This window comes from Bos mutus, chromosome 6, assembly GCF_027580195.1.
Source record: "Bos mutus isolate GX-2022 chromosome 6, NWIPB_WYAK_1.1, whole genome shotgun sequence".
NCBI classification, from domain to species: Eukaryota; Metazoa; Chordata; class Mammalia; order Artiodactyla; family Bovidae; genus Bos; species Bos mutus.
Genome location: NC_091622.1, coordinates 18,959,747 through 18,984,598, shown reverse-complemented (window position 1 = coordinate 18,984,598; position 24,852 = coordinate 18,959,747). Strand labels below are relative to the sequence as shown.

The following is a 24,852-nucleotide window of genomic DNA, read 5'->3' as shown; positions in this document are numbered from 1 at the left end:
GCAATGCCAAAGAATGCCCAAACTACCGCACAATTGCACTCATCTTACAGGCTAGCAAAGTAATGCTCAAAATTCTCCAAGCTAGGCTTCAATAGTACGTGAATCAAGAACTTCAACATGTTCAAGCTGGATTTAGAAAAGGCAGAGGAACCAGAGATCAAAATGCAAACATCCACTGCATCATAGAAAAAGCAAGATATTCCAGAAATACATCTATTTCTGCTTCATTGACTAGGCTAAAGACTTTGACTGTGGAACAAACTGTGGAAAATTCTTAAAGAGATGGGAATACCAGACCACCTTACCTGCCTCCTGAGAAATCTGTATGCAGGTCAAGAAGCAACAGGTAGAACTGGATATGGAACAACAGACTGGTTCCAAATTGGGAAAGGAATACATCAAAGTTCTATATTGTCACCCTGCTTATTTAACTTCACATGAACAAATCATGTGAAATGGTAGGCTGGATGAATCACAAGCTGGAATCAAGATTGTCAGGAGAAATATCAATAACCTCAGATATGCAGACGACACCACCTTTATGGCAGAAAGGAAAGACAAACTAAAGAGTCTCTTGAAGGTGAAAGGGGAGAGTGAAAAAGTTGGCTTAAAACTCAATTTTCAAAAAATGAAGATCATGGCAGCTGGTCCCATCACTTCATGGCAAATAGATGGGGAAACAATGGAAACAGTGACAGACTTTATTTTCTTGAGCTCCAAAATAACTGCGGATGGTGAGTGCAGCCATGAAATTAAAAGATGCTTGCTCCTTGGAAGAAAAGCTGTGACAAACTTAGCACATTAAAAAGCAGAGACATTACTTTGCCAACAAAGGTCTGTCTAGTCAAAGCTATGGTTTTCCCAGTAGTCATGTATGGATGTTAGTGAGAGTGGTGTTGGAGAAGACTCTTGAGAGTCCCTTGGACAGCAAGGAGAGCCAACCAGTCAATCATAAAGAAAATCAATCCTGAATATTCATTGGAAGGACTGATGCTGAAGCTCCAAAACTTCGGCCACCTGATGTGAAGAACTGACTCATTGGAAAAGACCCTGATGCTGGGAATGACTGAAGGCAGGGGATGACAGAGGATGAGTTGGTTGCATGGCATCACTGACTCAATGGACATGAGTTTGAGAAAGCTGTGGGAGATGGTAGAGGACAGGGAAGCCTGGCATACTGCAGCCCATGGGGTTGCAAGAGTGAAACATGACTGAGCAACTGAACAACAAATGGATTGCAGAAAACAGTAAAACTATAACAAAAGCTAAATTCTTCAGCCTAATTTCAGTTTAAACATACAGTGACTGGATATAAATTCCATCACTATTATTTAACTCTTCTTTTTTTAAAGGACAGAACATAAATTATATTATCCTCTATTCTGATCAAAGCTAACTGTCATTACGAATCTTATCTGAGTTACTTAATTTCACTTTCCCCACATATTGAAGGGGGCATGCATATGAGGAAAAACACAAAGTGGGGAGGAACCACTTGAAAACCTAGCGGAAAAACCTGCCAAGCTCACACAAAGCCAGGAATAGTTCATCTTACTACCAGCCAGAATTTTAAAAAACCCTATAATAAACAAGGCATAAGATAGAGTACTCATAAGGATATTGCCTTAGTAATGGGGCAAAATTATGCTCTCAAATTATGCTGCCTGGTCTCACTTAACAAACCTTAAAAGCAAGCCTTGAAAATATCAGACTGTTTCAGTGTTACTTAGCTGCATCTCAAAATGAAGCTCATGAATATTTTGTTATTGTTGTTTTGTTGGTAAGTCAAGTCTGACTCTTTTGCAACTCAGCCTGCCAGGCTCCTCTGTCCATGGGATTTCCCAGGCAAGGATGGGTTGGTATTTCTTTCTCTAGGGGATCTTCCCAACCCAGCAATTGAACCCATGTCTCCTGCATTGGCAGGCTTATTCATTACCACTGAGCCACCTGGGAATCCCCAACAATATTTACAAGGACATAAAATATCCAATATGCAACAAAGTAATTCACAATGACTGAAATCTATTAAAAAATATCAGTAAAGCAAGAGGAAAAAAACGATCATAATGAGGAGAAAAATCATTCAATCAAAATGGACAAAGAACTAGAATAAATGTTTGTATTACCAGGCAAAGATGTCAAAATGTTTTTTATATCTGTTACATATGTTCAAAAAGCTAAGAAATGACTGAATAAGTTATGTAGAGAAAGAGCAGATTAAAAAAAAAGAACCAAAAAAATCCTTCTAGAGACGGAAAATACAATATTTGAGTCAAAAAATACGATGAATAGGAATAAGAGCAGATCAGATACTGCAGAAGAAAAGGTTAGTAAATGTGATAACACAGCAATTCATTAAGGCATTTATTCAAAAATTAACCTTTGAGGCTTTACTTTACTTAAATATTCAATTCCTTCTTCTCCTGACCACTTAACTCCATGTCCCTGCTTAAGCTGTTTTTTTTTTTCTTTAGTACTTACCCCTACCTAACATATCACATAGTATACTGATCTTTATTTTTTATCTCCCACTAATGTAAGTTGAATGAGGGTAGAAATTATGCCTTCTTTTTCCATCAATGCATGCAGGGCCTAGGAAAATGCCTGGTACAATCAAATATTTGTTGAAGAAAGAACGAAATATATAATAAAGATAACTAAAAGGGACAGATTAAAAGATTAGTCACAAGATTAAATAATTTCTTAAGAAATTTTTAATAAATATGTAATAATGAGAAAATCAGTTAATCTTCCTTGGGGGGGTGTGTGTGTATGTGTGTGTGCACATACATATATTTATCCTTCATATTAAACAGTGGTGAATACTGAAAAAATATTAAACTTGAAATGTTTAACTAATACTAATACCTAAACTTTGACAACAATTATGAAAAAAGTAATTAGAAGTAAAATGAAGCACATTCTAATGGATACTGAAGAGTAATAATCCAAACAGAATACATTTCTTTAATATAATATATAACAACTCTTAGGTGCTAATTAATACCAGTCACCTCTTACCAACTGAGGTCAAGAAAATAAATAGGTGATATACTCTGTGAGATTGAATGCCTGTTATTTTTTCCTTCTATATTTCTCCCTATTAAAATTTTAACTGATATTTTCATCTTAAATAATTTCTTAGCATATTCGTATATGTTCATAATACAATGTAATACACAAAAAGATACCATACAGAATAGTATGGTGGTATAGGCTTTAATTTTAAAAATAACAAATAATGAAACATTTTCTTACAAGTATAAAAAATATATTAAAAAATATATATAATTAGTCTTAATTAAGTTGGAGATATTACAGATCTTTCCTGATTTAAAGTTGGAAACAAACCCAATAAAAAATTATATATCCTTTAATTTCTTATATATCCTTTATATATCCTTTATTTTCTCCAGGTCATAAAACTGTATATTATTGATTTGGTCTAGTGAAGCGACTTAGCAGCAGCAGCAGCAGTGCTAGCCTGCTAAAAAGAGTCAGCTGAGTAAATACTGCCCCCTAGCAATATCAAGAAAGAATAGCAATATTTACCATTTCATGAGATCTTTCTATATGGTCTGGTAATATTAGAAACATCAATAGGAAAAACAAAGGCAGGGGCTCATTAATTTGATTTTCAAGAGCATAAACTATGGCTCAAAAACTTATAAATGTATAAAATGTAAAAGATTAAAAAAGAAAATATTTCTTAAAACTCAGGATGAATCTTTTGTCAAATGGATTTATTTACATACATACTGTGTTCTCTCACCTGTCTCTATATACATATATAGTAATAATAAAAATTATTAATACAAAAGAGAGTATCTTCTAATTGACTTTTATCTTTTTATGAGCATATTTTCTCTTTACCTCAAGTCAGAAGCACTTTTATATCTAAGTTAATGTCAGCCACCTCTGTAAAATGCAAGTTGAGTATCTTGCAATGATTCTGTGTAATAGGGAAATGTACATCTAGCTATTCAAATAAAAGATTATTGAAATGTTGTTTGAAAAACAGCAGATTTTCAAAGCATCAGAGTAGACCATATATTTTCCTGAAACTATGAACTTTGTGATCTGGTAGCTACAAATCTCTTTGAACCTTCAGGATGGTTGTGAAGATTAGTTAAAGGCTTTAAAACACCTGGAAGAAGATATGACATATTTCAGATGTCAGTATAGGAAGTACAATTATTCTTCTTCATAACAGCCAAGAAACTTCTACAATAGGAAAGTATTTCAACAAAATACTTTTGTTGAAGTATTTTGACACAGAATTCTGAGTCAAACTCATGAAATCATCTAACAAAAGCTACCTATGTTCTGGAACCAGGAGACAGGAGCAGAAGGTAAAGAGAAAAGAATCCTGGGCACTGGGAACTGTACACTTGTTTCACAGGCTGAGGCAGACTCAGTTAAAGCAAGGCACAGACAACGAAAGCTAAGGTAGTTGCAGTTCTGCCAGCTCTCAAAATCCGTATTTCTCAACCCCATGTCAGCTACTCTGAGGTCACAAAATTTTAAATATTCTTACATAAAATCTTTTCCCTCAACTTTCCAAATTCTAGAAGATACTTTATTTTGTCTGTACCTGACTGCTATTGCCTTCTTAACCACGTACAGAAGATGTGTTGAAACAAAGAAAAATTCTTGAAAATCAAGAATATGTTCCATAAAAGAGTTTAGTGTTCCAAAGTGCTTTTCATTTTCAAAAGACTATCAGCATTCTCAAAAATGAACAGACATGATGGGTTATGCTAAATCAGGATAAATTAGGTGGAATGGGAAAGGGTTGAACATAAATTCTGAAAATACATAATACAGGTAAGTGAAAGTTGCTCAGTTATGTCCAACTCTTGGCAATCCCATGGACTATACAGTCCATGGAATTCTCTGGGCTAAAATACTGGAGTGGTTAGCCTTTCACTTCTCCAGGGGATCTTCCCAACCCAGGGATCAAACCCAGGTCTCCCACATTGCAGGCAGATCTTTACCAACTGAGCTATCAGGGAAGGCCAATACAGGTAAAAGCAGTAATAAATAGTTCTCCTTATTTAACAGGACTCTTGGTCTTCTATCTTCTTAGCCTCTTGGGGAAAAATTCTTATGTACAAAATATGCCTTCATGTCCTAACCAGCAACAATGGGACAACAGTCAGGAGGTGAGAATTATAAATCTATATGAAAACAGCAATATACAAAGCAATTCTCTAGAATATTTTAAATAGAAAACACATTATTTTCTGATATTTTGGTGAGCCAGTAACCCTGAGGCAAAAGATAATTTGTTTCTATTTTTTATCTTAATAAACAGCCAATAAATACTGCATTCTTTTTTAAAAACAGTTCTTATCAGAGCATAGTTGCTTTACAAGTTGTGTGAGTTTCTCCTGTGCAGCAAAGTGAATCAGTTATACATATACATATATCCACTCTTTTTTTGATTTCCTTCTCATTTAGGTCACCACAGAACACTGTGTAGAGCTCCCTATGCTATATGGTAGGCTCTCATTAGTTATCTATCTTACACATAGTAGTAAATACTCCATTCTTATAGATAAAACAAACCAGTATGGAACACAGTGCCTGGCACATTAATGACTGTAGGGAATCAACACCATCAAGATTCTTGCTAGCGTTTAAAGTCAAGCTTATTGATCTTGAATTTCCAAGATATATACTCCCTCTCTTCTTACAATCATACATTTTATCTACATCTAAGTTTTTAAAGTGAAGTTGCTCAGTCCTTCTGACTTTTGTGACCCCATTGACTGCAGCCTACCAGGACCCTCGGTCCATGGAATTCTCTAGGCAAGAGTACTGGAGTGGGTTGCCATTCCCTTCTTCAAGGGATCTTTCCGACCCAGGGATTGAACTCAGGTCTCCTGCATTGCAGGTAGATTCTTTACCATCTGAGCCACGATGCAAGCCCTGATTTTTTGATCTACATCTAAATCACCTGGCATTCTCTGACAGATTATTGATGGTAGACCCACCAATGATGATGCAAGCCCCCACCCCCTTTTAAAAAATTACCCTGGTAATTTGGTTTCAGACTTGAAGCTTATTAGAGAATCTAACTGTTCTTTCTTTATTTAACATGTGCTCACGTTACATCAGGGCTTCCCTGGTACCTCAGTGGTAAAGAATCCGCTTGCCAATGCAGGAGATGTGGGTTTGATCCCTGGGTTGGGAAGATCCCTGGGAGAAGAAAATGACAACCCACTCAAGTATTCTTGCCTGGGAAATCCCATGGACAGAGGAGTCTGATAGGCTACAGTTCATGGGGTCATAAAAGAGTTGGATAGGACTTAGTGACTAAACAACAACATGTTATAACATCACCATTTTTATAAAGCAGTTTCATAGAGGGGTGGTACAATACTAAATAGCTCAGTTGGTAAAGAATCCGCCTGCAATGCAAGAGACCCTGGTTTGATCCCGGGGTCAGGAAGATCCACTGCAGAAGGGATGCATAGGCTACCTACTCCAGTATTCTTGGGCTTCCTTTGTGGCTCAGTTGGTAAAGAATCCTCCTGCAATGTGGGAGACCTGGGTTTGATCCCTGGATTGGTAAGATCCCCTGGCGAAGGGAAAGGCTATCCACTCCAGTATTCGGGCCTGCAGAATTCTATGGACTATATAGTCCACGGGGTCACAAAGAGTCAGACACAACTGAGTGACTTTCACTTCACTTCACTTCACAGTACTAAAATACATCATCATTATTACCATCTTTCATTTTTTGTACTATGTCATCCAAAGTGTTACATCATCTTTTAAGAAGATATAATAAATACATAGAGACATCATTACAGTCTGTTCTAATTTTTCTTCCAGTTTTATTGAGATATAATTGACATACAGTACTGTAAAAAATTTAAACTGTAGATTAGTTGTTCTTCAGCAAAGTTAAGAGTCCTGTCAATGTTTTGCTCTAATTGTGTCTAGACTGTGCAAGTACAAGAAGAAGAACCAGAAATAAGCTAGAACCTGTAAGATGTGTATTTGAAATATAGAATAAATATTTACAGGATAGATATGCTCCAGGTTCATGCATGACAGACAAGGAGTAAGTAAAAAGGACACCATACATTTCACATACATACACTTTCAATATATGTAATAAAATTTGGGGTTTGCTATGTTTAAATGCTTTCTAAATTTTTTAGTATTGTTTTTACCATATCTTTATGCTACTTCTATAAATTATTCAAAAAAAGAACTTCAGTTCAGTCACTCACTCATGTCCAACTCTTTGCGACCCCATGAATTGCAGCATGCCAGGCCTCCTTGTCCATCACCAACTCCCGGAGTTCACTCAGACTCACGTCCATTGAGTCGGTGATGCCATCCAGCCATCTCATCCTCTGTCGTCCCCTTCTCCTCCTGCCCCCAATCCCTCCCCGCATCAGAGTCTTTTCCAATGAGTCAACTCTTCGCATGAGGTGGCCAAAGTACTGGAGTTTCAGCTTTAGCATCAGTCCTTCCAAAGAACACCCAGGGCTGATCTCCTTTAGAATGGACTGGTTGGATCTCCTTGCAGTCCAAGGGACTCTCAAGAGTCTTCTCCAACACCACAGTTCAAAAGCATCAATTCTTTGGCGCTCAGCCTTCTTCACAGTCCAACTCTCACATCCATACATAACCACAGGAAAAACCATAGCCTTGACTAGATGGACCTTTGTTGGCAAAGTAATGTCTCTGCTTTTGAATATGCTATCTAGGTTGGTCATAACTTTTCTTCCAAGGAGTAAGCGTCTTTTAATTTCATGGCTGCAGTCACCATCTGCAGTGATTTTGGAGCCCAAAAAAATAAAGTCTGACACTGTTTCCACTGTTTCCCCATCTATTTCCCATTAGATCCATTGGACCCAGATGTTAAATGGTTAACTTGTTTTCCCTTGTATACCAAAGGTTATATTAGTTATATTTTTTGCAAGTAATGATTTCCATAATACTAAAAAATAAATAACTGCATAAATATACCTTTCTCTATTAATTATTACTTGACTTATAATACTGAGCCAAAAAACTACAAAATAGAAACCAATAACAAAATCACTTGGGCAATTTAACGGTTGTGAAACCCACATTTATCATTTTTGGAAAAGATTAGCTATATATCCAAAGTAGGTTTCAATTATCTCACTGAGTATTTAAAAAAAACAAATTTCAAAAATTTCAAATAATTAATTTTAAGTAAAAGACTACAAAACATGCTATGCAGCACTTTCTGGGAGATAGAAAAGTACCTTAAAAATTCAGCAAATAAAAAGTGTTAAAATCTAAAATGGAGTGGCAATCTTATCAACTCAAAAACAAAGTCTTTGCTGTTGTTATATCATTATTTACTCCAGCAAAGTATTTGCTAACTGAAACAGTAAAATACTATATCCATTATAGTTTGTAATAGAATGCTTTTCTAAATATAAATCCTATGAATATGACCAAAGAAACAGTGCAACATGATCAAACTCTAATAAATAAAACAAGAAAACTAATAATGGCTAACTCCTTAAAATTTACTGTGTACTTGGAACTGTGTTGAACTGTTTATACATATTATCTCATTTAATCGTCACAATAATCTTAAGACATACGATTTATTATAATCAACATTAAAGAGCACTATGGATAAGAGAAACTAACTTAACTGTTTAGCTACTAAGTTGAAGAGTCAGGATTAGAACTCTGTCCCATTTCACACCTGTGTCTGAGTGCTTATTCTCAAATTGTGTTCATAGACTCCTGGGAATCTTTAAAAGCCAGGGCCCCAAAGTTCAAAACTATAACAATACTAAGACGTTTTTGCTCCTTTTTCTTTTTTTTTTTTTTTAATTATGTTCACACTTGTGCTAATGGTACAAAAACCACTGGTGGATAAAATTGCTGGCACAATATCACAAATCAAAGTGGGGGCACTAAGTATAAAAGTCATAATCTTGTGAAGGTTAAAAACTAAAAATGATTCATTTTGCAAAATATTTTTTAAAATGTTCCGTGAGACAAACTGGGAAGTAGGTATAAAGCACTTGTACTGTGTACTGAAGTAAAACATTGCCTTGAAAGAACCTCCCTGATGGCCCAGGGGCAAACCTACTTCCAATGCAGGGGGTTCAGGTTCAATCCCTGGTTGGGGGACTTAAGATCCCACACGCCACGTGGCTCAGCCGAAAAGAAAAAAAAAAGGTTGCCTGGAGGAAAAAGCACTTGGGCAATGGTTTGAGCTATGAGCCATTGTAGGTGACTTTTTCAAGAAATGCCAAGTTTAATGTTATATTGGAAAAATAAAATAAAAACAATAATTTTTTTCATGCTTGGATATTTGGTGGACATTTCTCGAACATGAAGTGAGCCTGTCACTTCAATAAAAAATTCTAGCTGTCAGGTGAAGATTAGAATTTTGGAAAATTGTATCTGCCAGTGTGAGCTTGGCAGCTTCTCAATACTTAATGAATTTCTGCATGAGATCAGTGGTGATATTAATGAATGTGATTTTTTGATATATATAACTAAATGTTTCATAGTTGAAACATCTGAATAATTCAATGCACTGATATTTTTTAAATGACCAATTACAACATCAGAAAATCACATATGGGTAAAAGAGCCATTCAAAGTGTAAGAGAGACTGATAGATTTGAATATAAAAGAATATGAAAAGTTCACTGACATAGTTTTAGACTGTATATTGTAATTAAGCATTAAGAAACTACCTTTTGCAATTATGTCTGTGTAGGGCCAACAGATTTTCTTTATGTACTTCAACCAGAACAATGAACTGCAACAGGAATGAATTTAGAAGCAGATATGAGAACCTAACTTTCCTCTATTAAGTAGAAGTTGCAAAAATATAAAACAATATTACTTTTCCATTATTTTGTTTTGGAAAACAATTACTTTTCTGAAAAATTTTATTTTGTTAACATATAATGATTCTGCTATTTTCATTAAAAATTAATACATAATTTTTTAAATGTCTCAGTAAATACTGACAGATATAACTCTACCTATAAACTCTTTGAGATACTTGCTAATTTTTAAAAATGTGAAGGGGTCCTGAGACCGACCAAAAAGTTTGAGAACTACTGCATCATATTATACACTTAAAAAAAAAATGGAAGTTTAGATGATTTACAATATTGTGCTTGTTTCAGGTGTACAGAGTACTGTTTCAGGTTTGTTTTGTTTTCTGTAGAGTGTATTCCATTATATGTTATTATAAGATATTAGGTATAATCCCCAGTGCTATGCAGTAAGTTCTGTTGCTTATCTCTTTTATGTATAGTAATCAGCCTTCAATAATCTCATACTCCTTAAAATCTGTCCCTCCCTTGCTCCTTCTCTCCCTTTTGGTAACCATACATTTGTTTTTGTCTGTGAGTCTGTTTCTGTTTTGTACATAGATTCATTTATATTACTTTTTAGAGTCCATATATAAGTGGTATCATACAGCATTTGTCTTTGTCTGAATTATTTTACTAAGCATATACTTCCTTTTACTTGTCTGTCAATCAGTATAAGGATACATTAGTTTGAAAGCAGAGTAAGAATTTAAGAAAAAGGGAAACCTGGTGGATTCTTAACTTCTATGTATATGTTCTTAGCAAGAAGATACCAAACATTACTTTGTCATTGCCTGTGAGATTAGTAAGTCTTGGGCTCTATGATATGAGTGCTTTCTGAAAGGTAATTTAACCTCTACTATAAGAGAGCTCAATAAGCCCTTTGTGTTCAAGGGTTTTAAAGAATCCAAGGGTGGTAGAATGGGTTAGGAGTCAAGTCAGGGAAGCTGTAGTTTCCCAGTCGTCAAGTACAGATGTGAGACTGGACCATAAAGAAGGCTGAGTGCCGGAAAATTGATGCTTTTGAACTGTAGTGCTGGGGAAGACTCTTAAAAGTCCTTGGGTTGTAAGGAGATCAAACCAGTCAAAACTAAAGGAAATCAACCCTTAATATTCATTAGAAGGATTGATGCTGAAGCTGAAGCTCCAACACTTAGGCCACCTGATGTGAAGAGCTGGCTCAGTGGAAAAGACCTTGATGCTGGGAAAGACTGAAGGCAGCAGGAGAAGGGGGCTGCAACGGATGAGAGGTTAGATAGCATCACTGACTCAATGGACATGAATTTGAGCAAGTCTGGGAGATAGTGAAGGACAGGAAAGCCTGGCGTGCTGCAGTCCATGGAGCTGTAAACAGTCACGATTTAGCTACTGAACAACAACAACAAGGAAAACACAACAGCCAAAGGATACATCATAGCACTCTAGGATGGTCTAGGACAGGTTGGTGGGGACTTCTATTATGGGAGATTCTAAATAAGGTGCAATCTTCTAATTTATCTTATAACCATTGCTGCTGCTGCTGCTAAGTCGCTTCAGTCGTGTCCGACTCTGTGCGACCCCATAGACGGCAGCCCACCAGGCTCCCCAGTCCCTGGGATTCTCCAGGCAAGAATACTGGACTGGGTCACCATTTCCTTCTCCAATGCATACATGCATGCTAAATTGCTTCAGTCATGTCGGACTCTGTGCGACCCCATGGACAGCAGCCCACCAGGCTCCTTTGTCCACAGGATTCTCCAGGCAAGAATACTGGAGTGGGTTGCCATTTCCTTCTCCACTTGTAACCACACTAGATAAAAATCTAAAAATAAAAAAAATTCTAAAAAATTCATTGTCACCAATGTCTGTAGATTAAAATCTAAAAATTTTTTATGCAACAATAACAACATAAAGGCTAGGAACGAATGATGGAACAAATGAACAAACCAAGCAAATACCCAGGAATCGAACCCAGGTCTCCCACATTGTAGGCAGATGCTTTACTGTCTGAGCCACCAGGGAAGTCCAAATTATATAAATATTTCTGATAAATACTTTCATATTTTTAGCTACTACAAACTCAGCTAAATAGAAGTTTGGAGAATGACAGTGATAAACTTTTAGGAAAGGAGAAAATCAGCAGTGGTATAAGCATCCATTAAGAGTGTAGTTAAATGACAATGGTTTTGCCAGCATATTTATCACTGAATTTGCTGACGTTATCTTTAGCAGTGACAGTAGGTCAAGAGGCGCGTATAGTACTGGAATACGGCCTTTGTCATGTTTCTTACGGTCCACCTGATAACTTTTCATAACTTTCAGGTTGAATGCTATTCATTGCATTTCAGAAAAAGTTTCCTTAAGAATGAAGAAACAGAGGAAAATAATAGAATGGGGGATCTCTTCAAGAAAATTAGAGATACCAAGGGAACATTTCATGCAAAGATGGGCTCGATAAAGGATAGAAATGGCATGGACCTAACAGAAGCAGAAAATATTAAGAAGAGGTGGCAAGAATACACAGAAGAAATATACAAAAAAGATCTTCATGACCCAGATAATCAAAATGATGTGATCACCAATCTAGAGCCAGACATCCTGGAAAGCAAAGTTAAGTAGACTTTAGGAAGCATCACTATTAACAAGCTAGTGGAGGTGATGGAATTCCAGTTGAGCTATCTAAAATCCTGAAAGATGATGCTGTGAAAGTGCTGCACTTAATATGCCAGCAAATTTGGAAAACTCAGCAATGGCCACAGGACTGGAAAAGGTCGTTTTCATTCCAATCCCAAAGAAAAGCAATGCCAAAGAATGCTCAAACTACCGCACAATTGCACTCATCTCACAAGCTAGCAAAGTAATGCTCAAAATTCTCCAAGCCATGCTTCAGCAGTATGTGAAATGTGAATTTCCAGATGTTCAAGCTGGATTTAGAAAAGGCAGAGGAACCAGAGATCCAACATCCGTCAGATCACTAAAAAAGCAAGAGAGTTCCAGAAAAACATCTACTTCTGCTTTATTGACTAAGCCAAAGCCTTTGACTGTGTGGACCACAACAAACTCTGGAAAATTCTTAAAGAGATGGGAATACCAGACCACCTGACCTGCCTCTTGAGAAACCTGTATGCAGGTCAGGAAGCAACAGTTAGAACTGGACATGGAACAATAGACTGGTTCCAAATAGGGAAAGGAGTACGTCAAGGCTGTATATTGTCACCCTGCTTATTTAACTTCTATGCAGAGTATATCATGAGAAACGCTGGGCTGGATGAAGCACAAACTGGAATCAAGATTGCCAGGGAGAAATATCAATCACCTCAGATATGCAGATGACACCACCCTTATAGCAGAAAGTGAAGAGGAACTAAAAAGCCTCTTGATGAAAGTGAAAGAGGAGAGTGAAAGAGTTGGCTTAAAGCTCAACATTCAGAAAACTAAGATCATGGCATCTGGTCCCATCACTTCATGGCAAATAGATGGGGAAACAGTGGCAGTCTTTATATTTTGAGGGGTTCCAAAATCACTGCCGATGGTGATTGCAGCCGTGAAAGTAAAAGACGTTTGCTCTTGGAAGAAAAGTTATGACCAACCTAGACAGCATATTAAAAAGCAAAGACATTACTTTGCCAAACAAGGTAGATCTAGTGAAAGCTATGGTTTTTCCAGTAGTCCTGTATGGATGTGAGAGTTGTACTATAAAGAAAGCTGAGTGCTAAAGAATTGATGCTTTTGAACTGTGGTGTTGGAGAAGACTCTTGAGAGTCCTTTGGACTGCAAGGAGATCCAATGAGTCCATCATAAAGGAGATTAGTCCTGAATACTCATTGGAAGGACTGATGCTGAAGCTCAAACTCCAATACTTTGGCCACCTGATGCGAAGAACTGACTCACTGGAAAAGACCCTGATGCTGGGAAAGACTGAAGGCAGGAGGAGGAGGGGATGACAGAGGATGAGATGGTTGGATGGCATCACCAACTCAATGGACATGAGTTTCAGTAAACTCTGGGAGTTGGTGATGGACAGGGAGGCCTGGCGTGCTGCAGTCCATGGGGTTGCAAAGAGACGACTCAGTGACTGGACTGAACTGAACTGAAGAATGAAGAAGTGTACTTTCTTATTCTCATTTCAAAGGCTGGATATATTTTCAGAAGCAGGAACATATAGCAAGACAGAAATGATAAAAATCACTGCGGCCCCAATTTTTCCAAATACACATTGCTCACCCTATTTATATGTAAATTGCATAACTACCATGATACATATAATCTAAAGCAACACATCAATGCACAATATTCCCAACTTTTCAAGCTACAGCAGTACTCAGTATTCAGAGCTCTGTGACCCACGGCAAATGGAAAGGAGCCAGAAATCACAATCTTTTCTGCAATAGGAGTCTGCATTTTAATGATGGAAGATTAATGAGGGCTTGCTTTAATAAGATTAGTTATTCAGCAGGAAACTCAGTTTGGGATCTCATTACGAAAATGCCCATCCTTGCCCTTGATGAATTCTAGCCTGTAGTTTTGTTGGAGGTACAGAAATTCACCTAAACAATTATCTTACAGACAGAACACTGAAGGCTATGATCTGGTGGGGGAGGAGAAAGAAAGACTTCACATACAAACTACTAACATGCAGCTAAAAGTATGTGATTATTAACAGAATAATGAAAATATTAGAAAAATTCTCCATTTCATCACACCTCTCCACCACTATTCACTGTTAATAATCTCTATATTAAAAATATAAAATCTTTTTTCAAACTCAAATTTAAAAATAGTCTCAACATTTTCATATTATCTACACACCTGAGAACTAGGCCAACAAAACACAATAAAACAAACCAAGATTTCAAAAACCAAAAACCAACCTTCCTATTAACATTTTAACTTTGTTAAATCTTTCATTTTGCCCTTTCTCTGTGACAGAAGAATAGTCATAGAAAATGGAATTTTTTCCAGGTTAAGATATTTTTCCTTTTCCTTCACTTCTCTGTTGTTAACTTTAGGATTCTCGATAGAGACAGACTCTTCCCTAGAGGATGTTTGAAGATATGTGTAGTCATTTTTCAGAAATAACATGTAGGCATTTTATTGTCACAATGATTAGGGGATATTAGCAGGTAATCAGTGGATAAGGGCTAGGGATGCTCAGTATTTGTCATATACTGGACATGCTCGTCCCACAAGGAATTGTCCTCATCCAACGTGACTAATGAATGTCTCATAAGACTAATCATATATATATGTGTATATATATGTGTGTATATATATGTGTATATATATATGTATATATATGTGTGTATATACACACACATATATATATATAAAACTAATACTTTACCTTACTAGAATTAAAGCTTTTACAAGATGTTATACAAAGATACCCCAGTAATTATCGGAGGGGGTCATAATAGATAGGGAAGCATAAATAAAGATTTCGTGTCAAAATTATTATATCTACTAACTACTGTGAGCAAGAATCCCTTAGAAGGAATAGAGTAGCCCTCATAGTTAAAAAAAAGAGTCTGAAATGCAGTACTTGGGTGCAATCTCAAAAATGACAGAATGATCTTGCTTGTTTCGAGGGCAAACCATTCAGTATCAGAGTAATCCAAGTCTATGCTCCAACCACTAATGCAGAAGGAGTTGAATTTGAATGTTTCTATGAAGACCTACAAGACTTCCTAGAACTAACACCAAAAAAAGATGTATTTTCATCATAGGGGACTGGAATGCAAAAGTAGGAAGTCAAGAGATACCTGGAGTAACAGGCAAGCTTGGCCTTGGAGTACAAAATGAAGCAGGGCAAAGGCTAATAGAGTTTTGTCAAGAGAACGCACTGTTTATAGCAAACACCCTCTTCCAACAACACAAGAGATGACTCTACACATGGACATCACCAGATGGTCAAAATCGAAATCAGACTGATTATATTCTTTGCAGCCGAAGATGGAGAAGCTGTATACAGTAAGCAAAAACAAGACTGGGAGCTGACTGTGGCTCTTATCATGAACTCCTTATTGGCAAGCTCAGACTTAAATTGAAGAAAGTAGGGAAAACCACCTGGCCATTCAGGTATAACCTAAATCAAATCCCTTATAATTACACAGTTTTGAAGTTAAGTGAAAGTCACTCAGTCATGTCCGACTCTTTGTGACCCCATGGACTATACAGTCCATGTAATTCGAAGTGACAAATAGATTCAAGGGATTAGATCTGATAGACAGAGTGCCTGAAGAACTATGGATAGAAGTTCGTGACACTGTACAAGAGGCAGTGATCAAAACCATCCCCCAAAAAAAGAAATGCAGTAGGAAAAATGATTGTCTGACAAGGCCTTACAAATAGCAGAGAAAAGAAGAGAAGCTAAAGGCAAAGGAGAAAAGGAAAGATATACTCATATGAATGAGAGTTCTAAAGAATAGCAAGGAGAGATAACAAGGTCTTCCTCAGTGATCAATGTAAAGAAATAGCAGAAAACAATAGAACGGGAAAGACTAGAGATCATGTCAAGAAAATTAGAGATATCAAGGGAATATTTCATGCAAAGATGGGCACAATAAAGGACAGAAATGGTATGGACCTAACAGAAGCAGAAAATATTAAGCAGAGGTGGCAAGAATACACAGAACTATACAAAAAAAATCTTAATGACCAGATAACCATGATGGTGTAATCACTTACCTAGAGCCAGAGATCCTGGAAAGCGAAGTCAAGTGGATGTTAGAGAGCATCACTATGAACAAAGAGAGTGGAGGTGATGGAATTCCAGTTGAGCTATTTAAAATCCTAAAAGATGATGCTTTGAAAGTGCTGCACTCAATATGTCAGGAAATTTAGAAAACTCAGCAGTGACCACAGGATTGGAAAAGGTCAGTTTTCATTCCAATCCCAAAGAAAGGTAATGCAAAGAATGTTCAAACTACGGTACAATTGCACTCATCTCACATGCAAGCAAAGTATTGCTCAAAATTCTCCAAGCCAGGCTCCAACAATACATGAACCAAGAACTTCCAGATGTTCAAGCTGGATTTAGAAAAGGAAGAGGAACCAGAGATCAAATTGCCAACATCCGCAGGATCACAGAAATAGCAAGAGAGTTCCAGAAAAACATCTGCTTTATTGACTATGCTAAAGCCTTTGACTGTGTAGATAACAATAAACTGTGGAAAATTCTTCAAGAGATAGGAACACCAGACCACCTGACCTGCCTCCTGAGAAATCTGTATGCAGGTCAGGAAGCAACAGTTAGAACTGGACATGGAACAACGGACTGGTTCCAAATTGGGAAAGGAGTATGTCATTACTGTATATTGTCACCCTGCTTATTTAACTTATATGTAGAGTAAATCATGAGAAATGCTGGGCTGGATGAAGCACAAGCTGGAATCAAGATTGCTGAGAGAAATATCAATAACCTCAGATATGCAGATGACAGCACTCATAGCAGAAAGAGAAGAGGAACTAAAGAGCCTCTTGATGAAAGTAAATGAGAAGATTGAAAAAACTGGCCTAAAACTCAACATTCAAAAAACAAAGATCATGGCATCTGGTTGCATCACTTCATGGCAAATAGATGGGGAAACAATGGAAACAGGGACAGACTTTATTTTCTTAGGCTCCAAAATCACTGCAGATGGTGACTGCAGCCATGAAATTAAAAGACGCTTGCTCCTTGGAAGAAAAGCTATAACAAATCTAGACAGCATTATTAGAAAGCAGAGACATTACTTTGCCAATAAAGGTCCATCTAGTCAAAGCTATGGTTTTTGCAGTAGTTATGTATGGATGTGAGAGTTGGACAATGCAGAAAGCTGAGCACCAAAGAATTAATGCTTTTGAACTGTGGTGTTGGAGAAGACTCTTGAGAGTCCCTTGGACTGCAAGGAGATCAAGTCAGTCAATCCTGAAGGAAATCAGTCCTAAATATTCATTGGAAGGACTGCTGCTGAAGCTCCAAAACTTTGGCCACCTGATGCGAAGAACTGACTCATTGGAAAAGACCCTGATGCTGGGAAAGACTGAAGGCAGGAGGAGAAGGGGATGACAGAGGATGAGATGGTTGGATGGCATCACTGATGCAATTGACATGAGTCTGAGCAAGCTCCAGGAGTTGGTCAGGGAAGCCTAGCATGCTACAGTCCATGGGGGTCGCAAAGAGTTGGCCACAACTGAGTGACTAAACTGAACTGAACTGATAAAAATTACTGAATTATTAAATAATTAGTAATAAAGATTCCCCTCTGTAGTGCAATCCACAGCATCTGGAGGAAGCATCTGGATCTTCTGGGTTATCTCTATGGGACTTGGCAACAAGGGAAATCAAGTGGATGCTTGTGTGCTAAGTTGTTTCAATCCTGTCCAGCTCTGCAAGGCTATGGAATTTTAGCCCACCAGGCTCCTCTGTCCATGGGATTCTCCAGGCAAGAATGGGTTGCCATGCCCTCCTCCAGGGGATCTTCCAGACCTAGGGATGGAACCCACAGAAGTCTCTAGAGGCTCCTGCATTGTAGGCAGATTTTTTACCACTGAGCCACCAGGGAAGCCCCAGGGAAATAAAAAGAAATATGCCAATGCTCACACTGCTAGCTGTGCTGTGAATGAGAAAGCCCTTTATCACTGACAAAGGAGTCTTGGATTTTCTACCAGTATCCATGAAACAGTAAGAGGTTCATTTATTAGATTTAAGTAGGGTAAAATCAAATCCAAGATGTGAAAGGATCCCTGACTTGATGTCTATATTATAAAGAGCACATTAAATTTCCCCTCACATGATGCAAAATCATTAGAAAGGTTTTAAGTTGAAATCCCAATGACTCTTACCTTTCATGTTATTATCTAGACTTTTATTTCTGCCATGCTATTAGCCTTTCCCAAATCGATATTATGCATAAATATTTAACAGTCATTGTTTAATTAGATTTCAAACTTGTGAAGATTAGATGCATGCTAAAGGGTCAGAGCAGTAATTGGTGCACAGTAAGCAGTTAAATTATGTTTAAATTATTATTTTTTTAATAATACTGTTTTTTGCTTGCCTCTTCTCATATACCACATTCTTCAGAGTTTAATTATTCTGATTAACTAAGATAAACTATTTTTCCATATGTGATTTTTAAATTCTACCTATGTTCAAGAATATATCTAAGGATTTTATCAGACTCTCTTTATAATTTCATACATATTTTTGTATATTGCTCAGTTGTGTCCAACTCTTTGTGGTCGCATGGGCTGTAGCTCGCCAGGCTCCTCTGTCCATGGGATTTCCCAGACCACTCCCTCCTCCAGGGGATCTTCCCAATCCAGGGATCAAACCGATGTCTCTTACCTCTCTTGCACTGGCAGGTGGATTCTTTACCTCTAGTGCCACCTGTATAACTAAATTAATATAGGTTTCTGTTTTCATCACAAGTGGTCAGTGGTGCTTTCAAGGGAATATTTTGAAAAGAAATCCTTTTTTTTACGTCTACAGCTTAGTATTTTTCCCTCAGAAATCTAACACCACTACTAATTAGGCAATCAGTTCCTCTGTAATTTCTTCAATTCCAGCCATAAGATTTAATCTAGTATTGCTATGGTTTTTCCAGTGGTCATGTATGGATGCGAGAGTTGGACTGTGAAGAAAGCTGAGCACCAAAGAATTGATGCTTTTGAACTGTGGTTTTGGAGACTCTTGAGAGTCCCTTGGACTGCAAGGAGATCCAACCAGTCCATTCTAAAGGAGATCAGCCCTGGGTGTTCTTTGGAAGGAATGATGCTAAAGCTGAAACTCCAATACTTTGGCCACCTCATGCGAAGAGTTGACTCATTGGAAAAGACTCTGATGCTGGGAGGGATTGGGGGCAGGAGCTGAAGGGGACGACAGAGAATGAGATGGCTGGATGGCATCACCAACATGATGGACGTGAGTTTGAGTGAACTTGGGGAGATGGTGATGGACAGGGAGGCCTGGTGTGCTGCGATTCATGGGGTCGCAAAGAGTTGGACACAACTGAGCAACTGAACTGAACTGAACTGAACTGTCTATATGTAATATATATCACATTTATAATGTGAAGCAAGAAAGGCAGAGGTATATAAAAATAAATACTTAATATGATAATATATATCTATACTGGTTAATTTTTAAATAATTTTTCATCTCCATACATAATTGTAGGGTTTGATCTTATTTTGTTTGTTTTATAATATGTGTATATACTTTGGAGCCCTCATTGAATAAGCCATGTACTCCACTAAAAGGTATTTCTCCACAGGCCTAGAAGCAAATTCCACTGGATATTAAGGATGGTTACTTTATGCCTGATGATCACACCACAGAGTTACAGCACAACACACAGAGCAGTGAACTAGAATTAGTACACATATGTTTTGTCTTTGTTCTCCCCCTGAAAGATGAACCAGACAGAGAGTTGTCAATGATATGTTAAAATTTTATGTCCTGAGATTTAGTTTTATTACCTTCTCAAACATTAAATTTCTTATCTATTCAATGATGAAATTACTTGCTTCATACACCTTACATATTTGACTTGAGTATCAAATGAAATGTTTATGAAAGTAGTTTTAAACTTCAAATCACCCTGCAAGTATTTATACTGTTTAAGTGTTAACACTTTAACTGAATTTTCAGTGTTAACATTTTCACTCCTAATCTTACCATAAACATACTGTTTTGTGGATATAAGCCTTAAAAGGAAAGGTATTCTTCGACTCTGTGAACAGAACTCAGTTCCCCATTTCAGTATGATCAGGAAACAAAGAAGGTTAAGATGAAAAAATGAGATTTCTAACTCAAAAAGAATTTTTTTTTAGTTTTACAAAAACCTATGACATTGTACTCTGTCTTTTAAAAGAGGTTTGACTCCATGCCACAAGCTACATGTGAGTAACAGGCTAAGCTACACTCTGACTACCAAGAGTCAGCTCTGACTTTTGGTTTGATAAGGAACCTGAGAAGCTAATGAAGTAAGCCCAAATCTGGCAAAGCTTCCAAGTAATATCTCAAGCAAAACACAGAAGCAGCTATTAATACCTAAGAAGTAACTAAGTTCCAATTTCCTACTTCTTCAAAAACAAGCCTGAATATCATAAAATCCAAGTGAAAACTGCTGACAGCACAATACAACACTCCACTAACAGGTTTTTCAAATTAATTTGATAGTATCAAGAAAAACAAGATACTTCCCTTTACTAAGTGAAGACATGGAACGTAACCATATAAACTTTATAATAAAAGTCTATAGTTAATAGCAGAAACTTTAGATAGATGGACTTCTTATGACAACAGAACTTTAAAAACAGTTTTATTCTGTTGTGTTGCCAATTTCTGCTTTTTTTTTTTTTTACATCATTTCTTATTAATGCACCAAGTACTTACATCTGGAATAAATCCAATCTCATTGAGATGATTGCTTAGCTCTGGATCATGAAATGCAATCATCTGAGAGAACACAGTCAGATACTCTGAAATGACAATAAAGTTTAAAACAATCATTGTTTTTACATAGTACATCAAATAAAGACATTAAATCCACATAAATTAGTTTTATTTACACTTTGAATTAGATTTAGTTTCTCCACGAAGAAAACACACTTTATTAAATAATTTTCTGTTTTGTTACTACTTCAATCACTTATGGCTAATTATTAAACAAGAAAAGCTTTTTGTTAAAAGCTATGTCACAACTTATTTTCTACCTTTAGAACGGTCAGTTCATTTCCTGAATCACAAATTATTCAAATGATGAATGACTTTTTCCCTATTAAATTCAACAAATTATTTTCTCTAGTGATATTAAACCTGTTTCACATTTATCATTTTTTCAGAAAATGTAAACAGATACTTAAATAAGGAATAACACTGTCACATATAGAATAATTACACCTCAAATTTATTTACATATACAGATATAGAAATTTGTTGCAGTAAAGTGAAGATCCAGGACAGATCCCAAAGGGGAACTTCTGGATTTAACTTTTAACTTCATTTTTTCTCTTTCCAGTTAGGGATGGTATGTTTATCGTCCCAATTTACCTAGAAGCCAGAGGTATGCTACATCAACAATCATATGCATTCAACTTATGTTGATGAAAGCATATGATCATTAACTTTTATTAATAAAATGGGGAAAGAATGACAACCCACTCTAGTATTTTTTCCTGGAGAATCCCATGGACAGAGGAGCCTGTCAGGCCATGGACCATATGGTCTCAGAGAGTTGGACACGACAGAAGCGACTAAGCATGCACGCACACTCTATTTTAAACCAGAAAGTCACACCTCAAGCAATTCTCCACAGCTATGCTCCAGTTTATTAAATGTCTTTCTTATTTGAGCCTGACAGAAGATAACTACTATGGTGAATTACATGGCTAATTAAGAATCTACTGAAGAAACCTAATCCATCATGAAAACATTTTCCTTGTGTTCTGCCAAACACTGATGGTTGGATTTATGTATGTATTATAACTGCACATATGTTGCTGTTGTTCAGTCGCCAAGTTGTGTCCAACTCTTCGTGACCCCATGAACTACAGCACGCTAGGCTTCCCTGTCCCTCACCATCTCCTGGAGTTTGCTCAAGTACATGTCCAAAAAAAAAAAAACAAATAAACACACACACACACAAACATGTATATATAATACACACAAAAATAGGTAATTATTTTGCATATTATTATATACCATATATTATTTCATATATGTAAATATACGCTATAAGGCTGGCATAAGTTTTGGTTGCTCAGGATAGGCTTTAGAATGAGATACAGTATGCTTGTTACATACAGAAACATTTCTTTAAAGGAAAAGATGTGGCAGAACTGATGATACCAGCACTGTCATATCAGCACTATGTCAAATTTCAAGTTATTTCAAAAATGCATTGAATGGTTGCTTAGGACAAACGAAACAAATTGAAATGCATATGTCTTTTGATCTGTAAACCAACCTAAGAGAATTTAAGAGAAGCTACTGAAAAACAAACTAGTAATAAAATTAAAACAACAGATTCCATGGATTTACTACTGAATCTTTTAAATGTTCATAAAACACTCTAATTTTGGTTTCTAATAATGAAAATTCCCATCAAGAGATAAAATATCTCCCAAAATAGTATTTTCTGATAGGTGACCTATGTAGGTGTGCGTGTGTGTGTTCAGTCACTCAGTTGCATCTGAATCTTTGTGACCCCACGAACTGCAGCCTGCAAGGCTCCTTTGTCCATGGAATTTTCCAGGCAAGAATACTGTAGTAGATTGCCATTTCCTACTCCATGGGATCTTCCTGACCTAAGGACTGAATCCATGTCTCCTGATATCCCTGCAATGGCAGACAGATTCTTTAACACTGTACCATCTGGGGTAAATGTCATTAAAAAAAAAAAAAAATCAAGATATTTATGAAATTTCCACTCAAATTTCAAGTGAGGTTTAATGGTGTTCTTTTCCACACAATCATGTCTCATATAAATTTTCTGTTTTAACGAAACTTTGTATTTCCAAAAATTTTTGCAATGAGATATAAAATGAATACTCTTTCTCCCTTCTGATAAGATCATATTAAAATTCTTATTCCTCTCCTACAGCATAGCTTTTTTATTACATACTTTGAAAATTTTGTTATTATTGGTCACACTACATTTTTATTAATTCCTAGTAGGCTTGCTCCATGGCAAAGCTTTTTGTAATCAATGTTAATTGTAACAGAGACAAACAGTTGGACTTTTATTTTCTTAAACTGGCACACCTGAATTTGAACCAAACTCAGATTAGATATTAAACAATTATTAGAAAACACCATAATTTTTTGTGGATTTGGAAAACGATTAAACTTAATTATTTCTTCATGTGTTTTAGTGATAAACTGTCACCATATTTTGTTGGGTGAAAACCATAAATTTAACTAGTATTGATCACTTTTGACATAATAACTTTCCCTATAAAAAGGCAAAGAAACATTTCCTTACCTTGTATTACATGTGAGTTGTCTTTCAAGAAGAAGTTGTACAGGTATTTGGGGATAAAAGCAGACATACAGGCATAAGCCAGAGCTAAAAATGAGTATGGCAAATATAACAAATTAGTTAATGAGGTAAAAGATCAGCAGTCATTCACTCACTCAGCACACATTCCTTGTACCCATTTTAAAACAAGAATTACTTAATAACTGACGGAAGCACAAAATTATATGGGGAAAAACCCTACAGAAAATATTGTGCACAACAAGAGATAACCACTCCAGTAACTTTTCAATTTCAAACTACTATAGCAGCAGCAAAAAGAAAAAACAACCACGACCAAAAAAACAAACAAACAAAAAAATATATATGCTGCAGAAATTGTTATCCTACAAGAATAAAAATCTTTATTATCAGAACTTTATGCATTTTAAAATCCCTAAACATAATAATCATTATTGTGCTACATAAACTTCAATGTCCATGATTTTTACTGATGCAAAGAGTCTGAGAACATTGGATTTAAAAACACTAGTAGTAATTGATCTTTCAAATATAGATCAAATACAGATGCCATTCTTAAATCAATATGTATCATAATGAACTATGCTTAACTAAACACAGCCAGGCTTCTTGTCTAGATTAAAAAGTAATACTAGAGAACAGGCATTTTTAAAAAGCATTCAAATAGTGAAATTTTAGTTCTCTGGGATTATGCTGCTGCTGCTACTGCTGCTGCTAAGTCTTCAGTTGTGTCCGACTCTGTGCGACCCCATAGACAGCGGCCCACCAGGCTCCCCTGTCCCTGGGATTCTCAAGGCAAGAACACTGGAGTGGGTTGCCATTTCCTTCTCCAATGCATGAAAGTGAACAGTGAAAGTGAAGTCGCTCAGTCCTGTCTGACCAGAACTCGATTCCAGGAATCTATGCATTCTGATATGAAACAGAATTTGAAGAGATGGAGATTCTGAGATTAAGGTTTCTAAGGATTCATGCTACAGGATATTCATAATAAATATTTACATATTTATCTAAATACCTACTATAAAAATGGAATT

The 24,852-nt window shown here is 36.5% G+C and overlaps 1 protein-coding gene across 4 annotated transcripts in view; it reads right to left on the bottom strand.

Moving 5' to 3' along the window:
* TBCK (TBC1 domain containing kinase) overlaps nt 1–24,852 on the bottom strand; it is a 209,617-nt gene that overhangs the window by 99,260 nt on the left and 85,505 nt on the right. For all 4 annotated transcript variants that reach the window (XM_070372045.1, XM_005887304.3, XM_070372046.1 and 1 more), the window contains 2 exons: nt 23,804–23,887; nt 21,214–21,299 (listed from right to left, as the gene is read on the bottom strand). In XM_070372045.1, the coding sequence (XP_070228146.1) occupies nt 21,214–21,299; nt 23,804–23,887 (170 nt within the window). The remainder of the gene's footprint in view (nt 1–21,213; nt 21,300–23,803; nt 23,888–24,852) is intronic.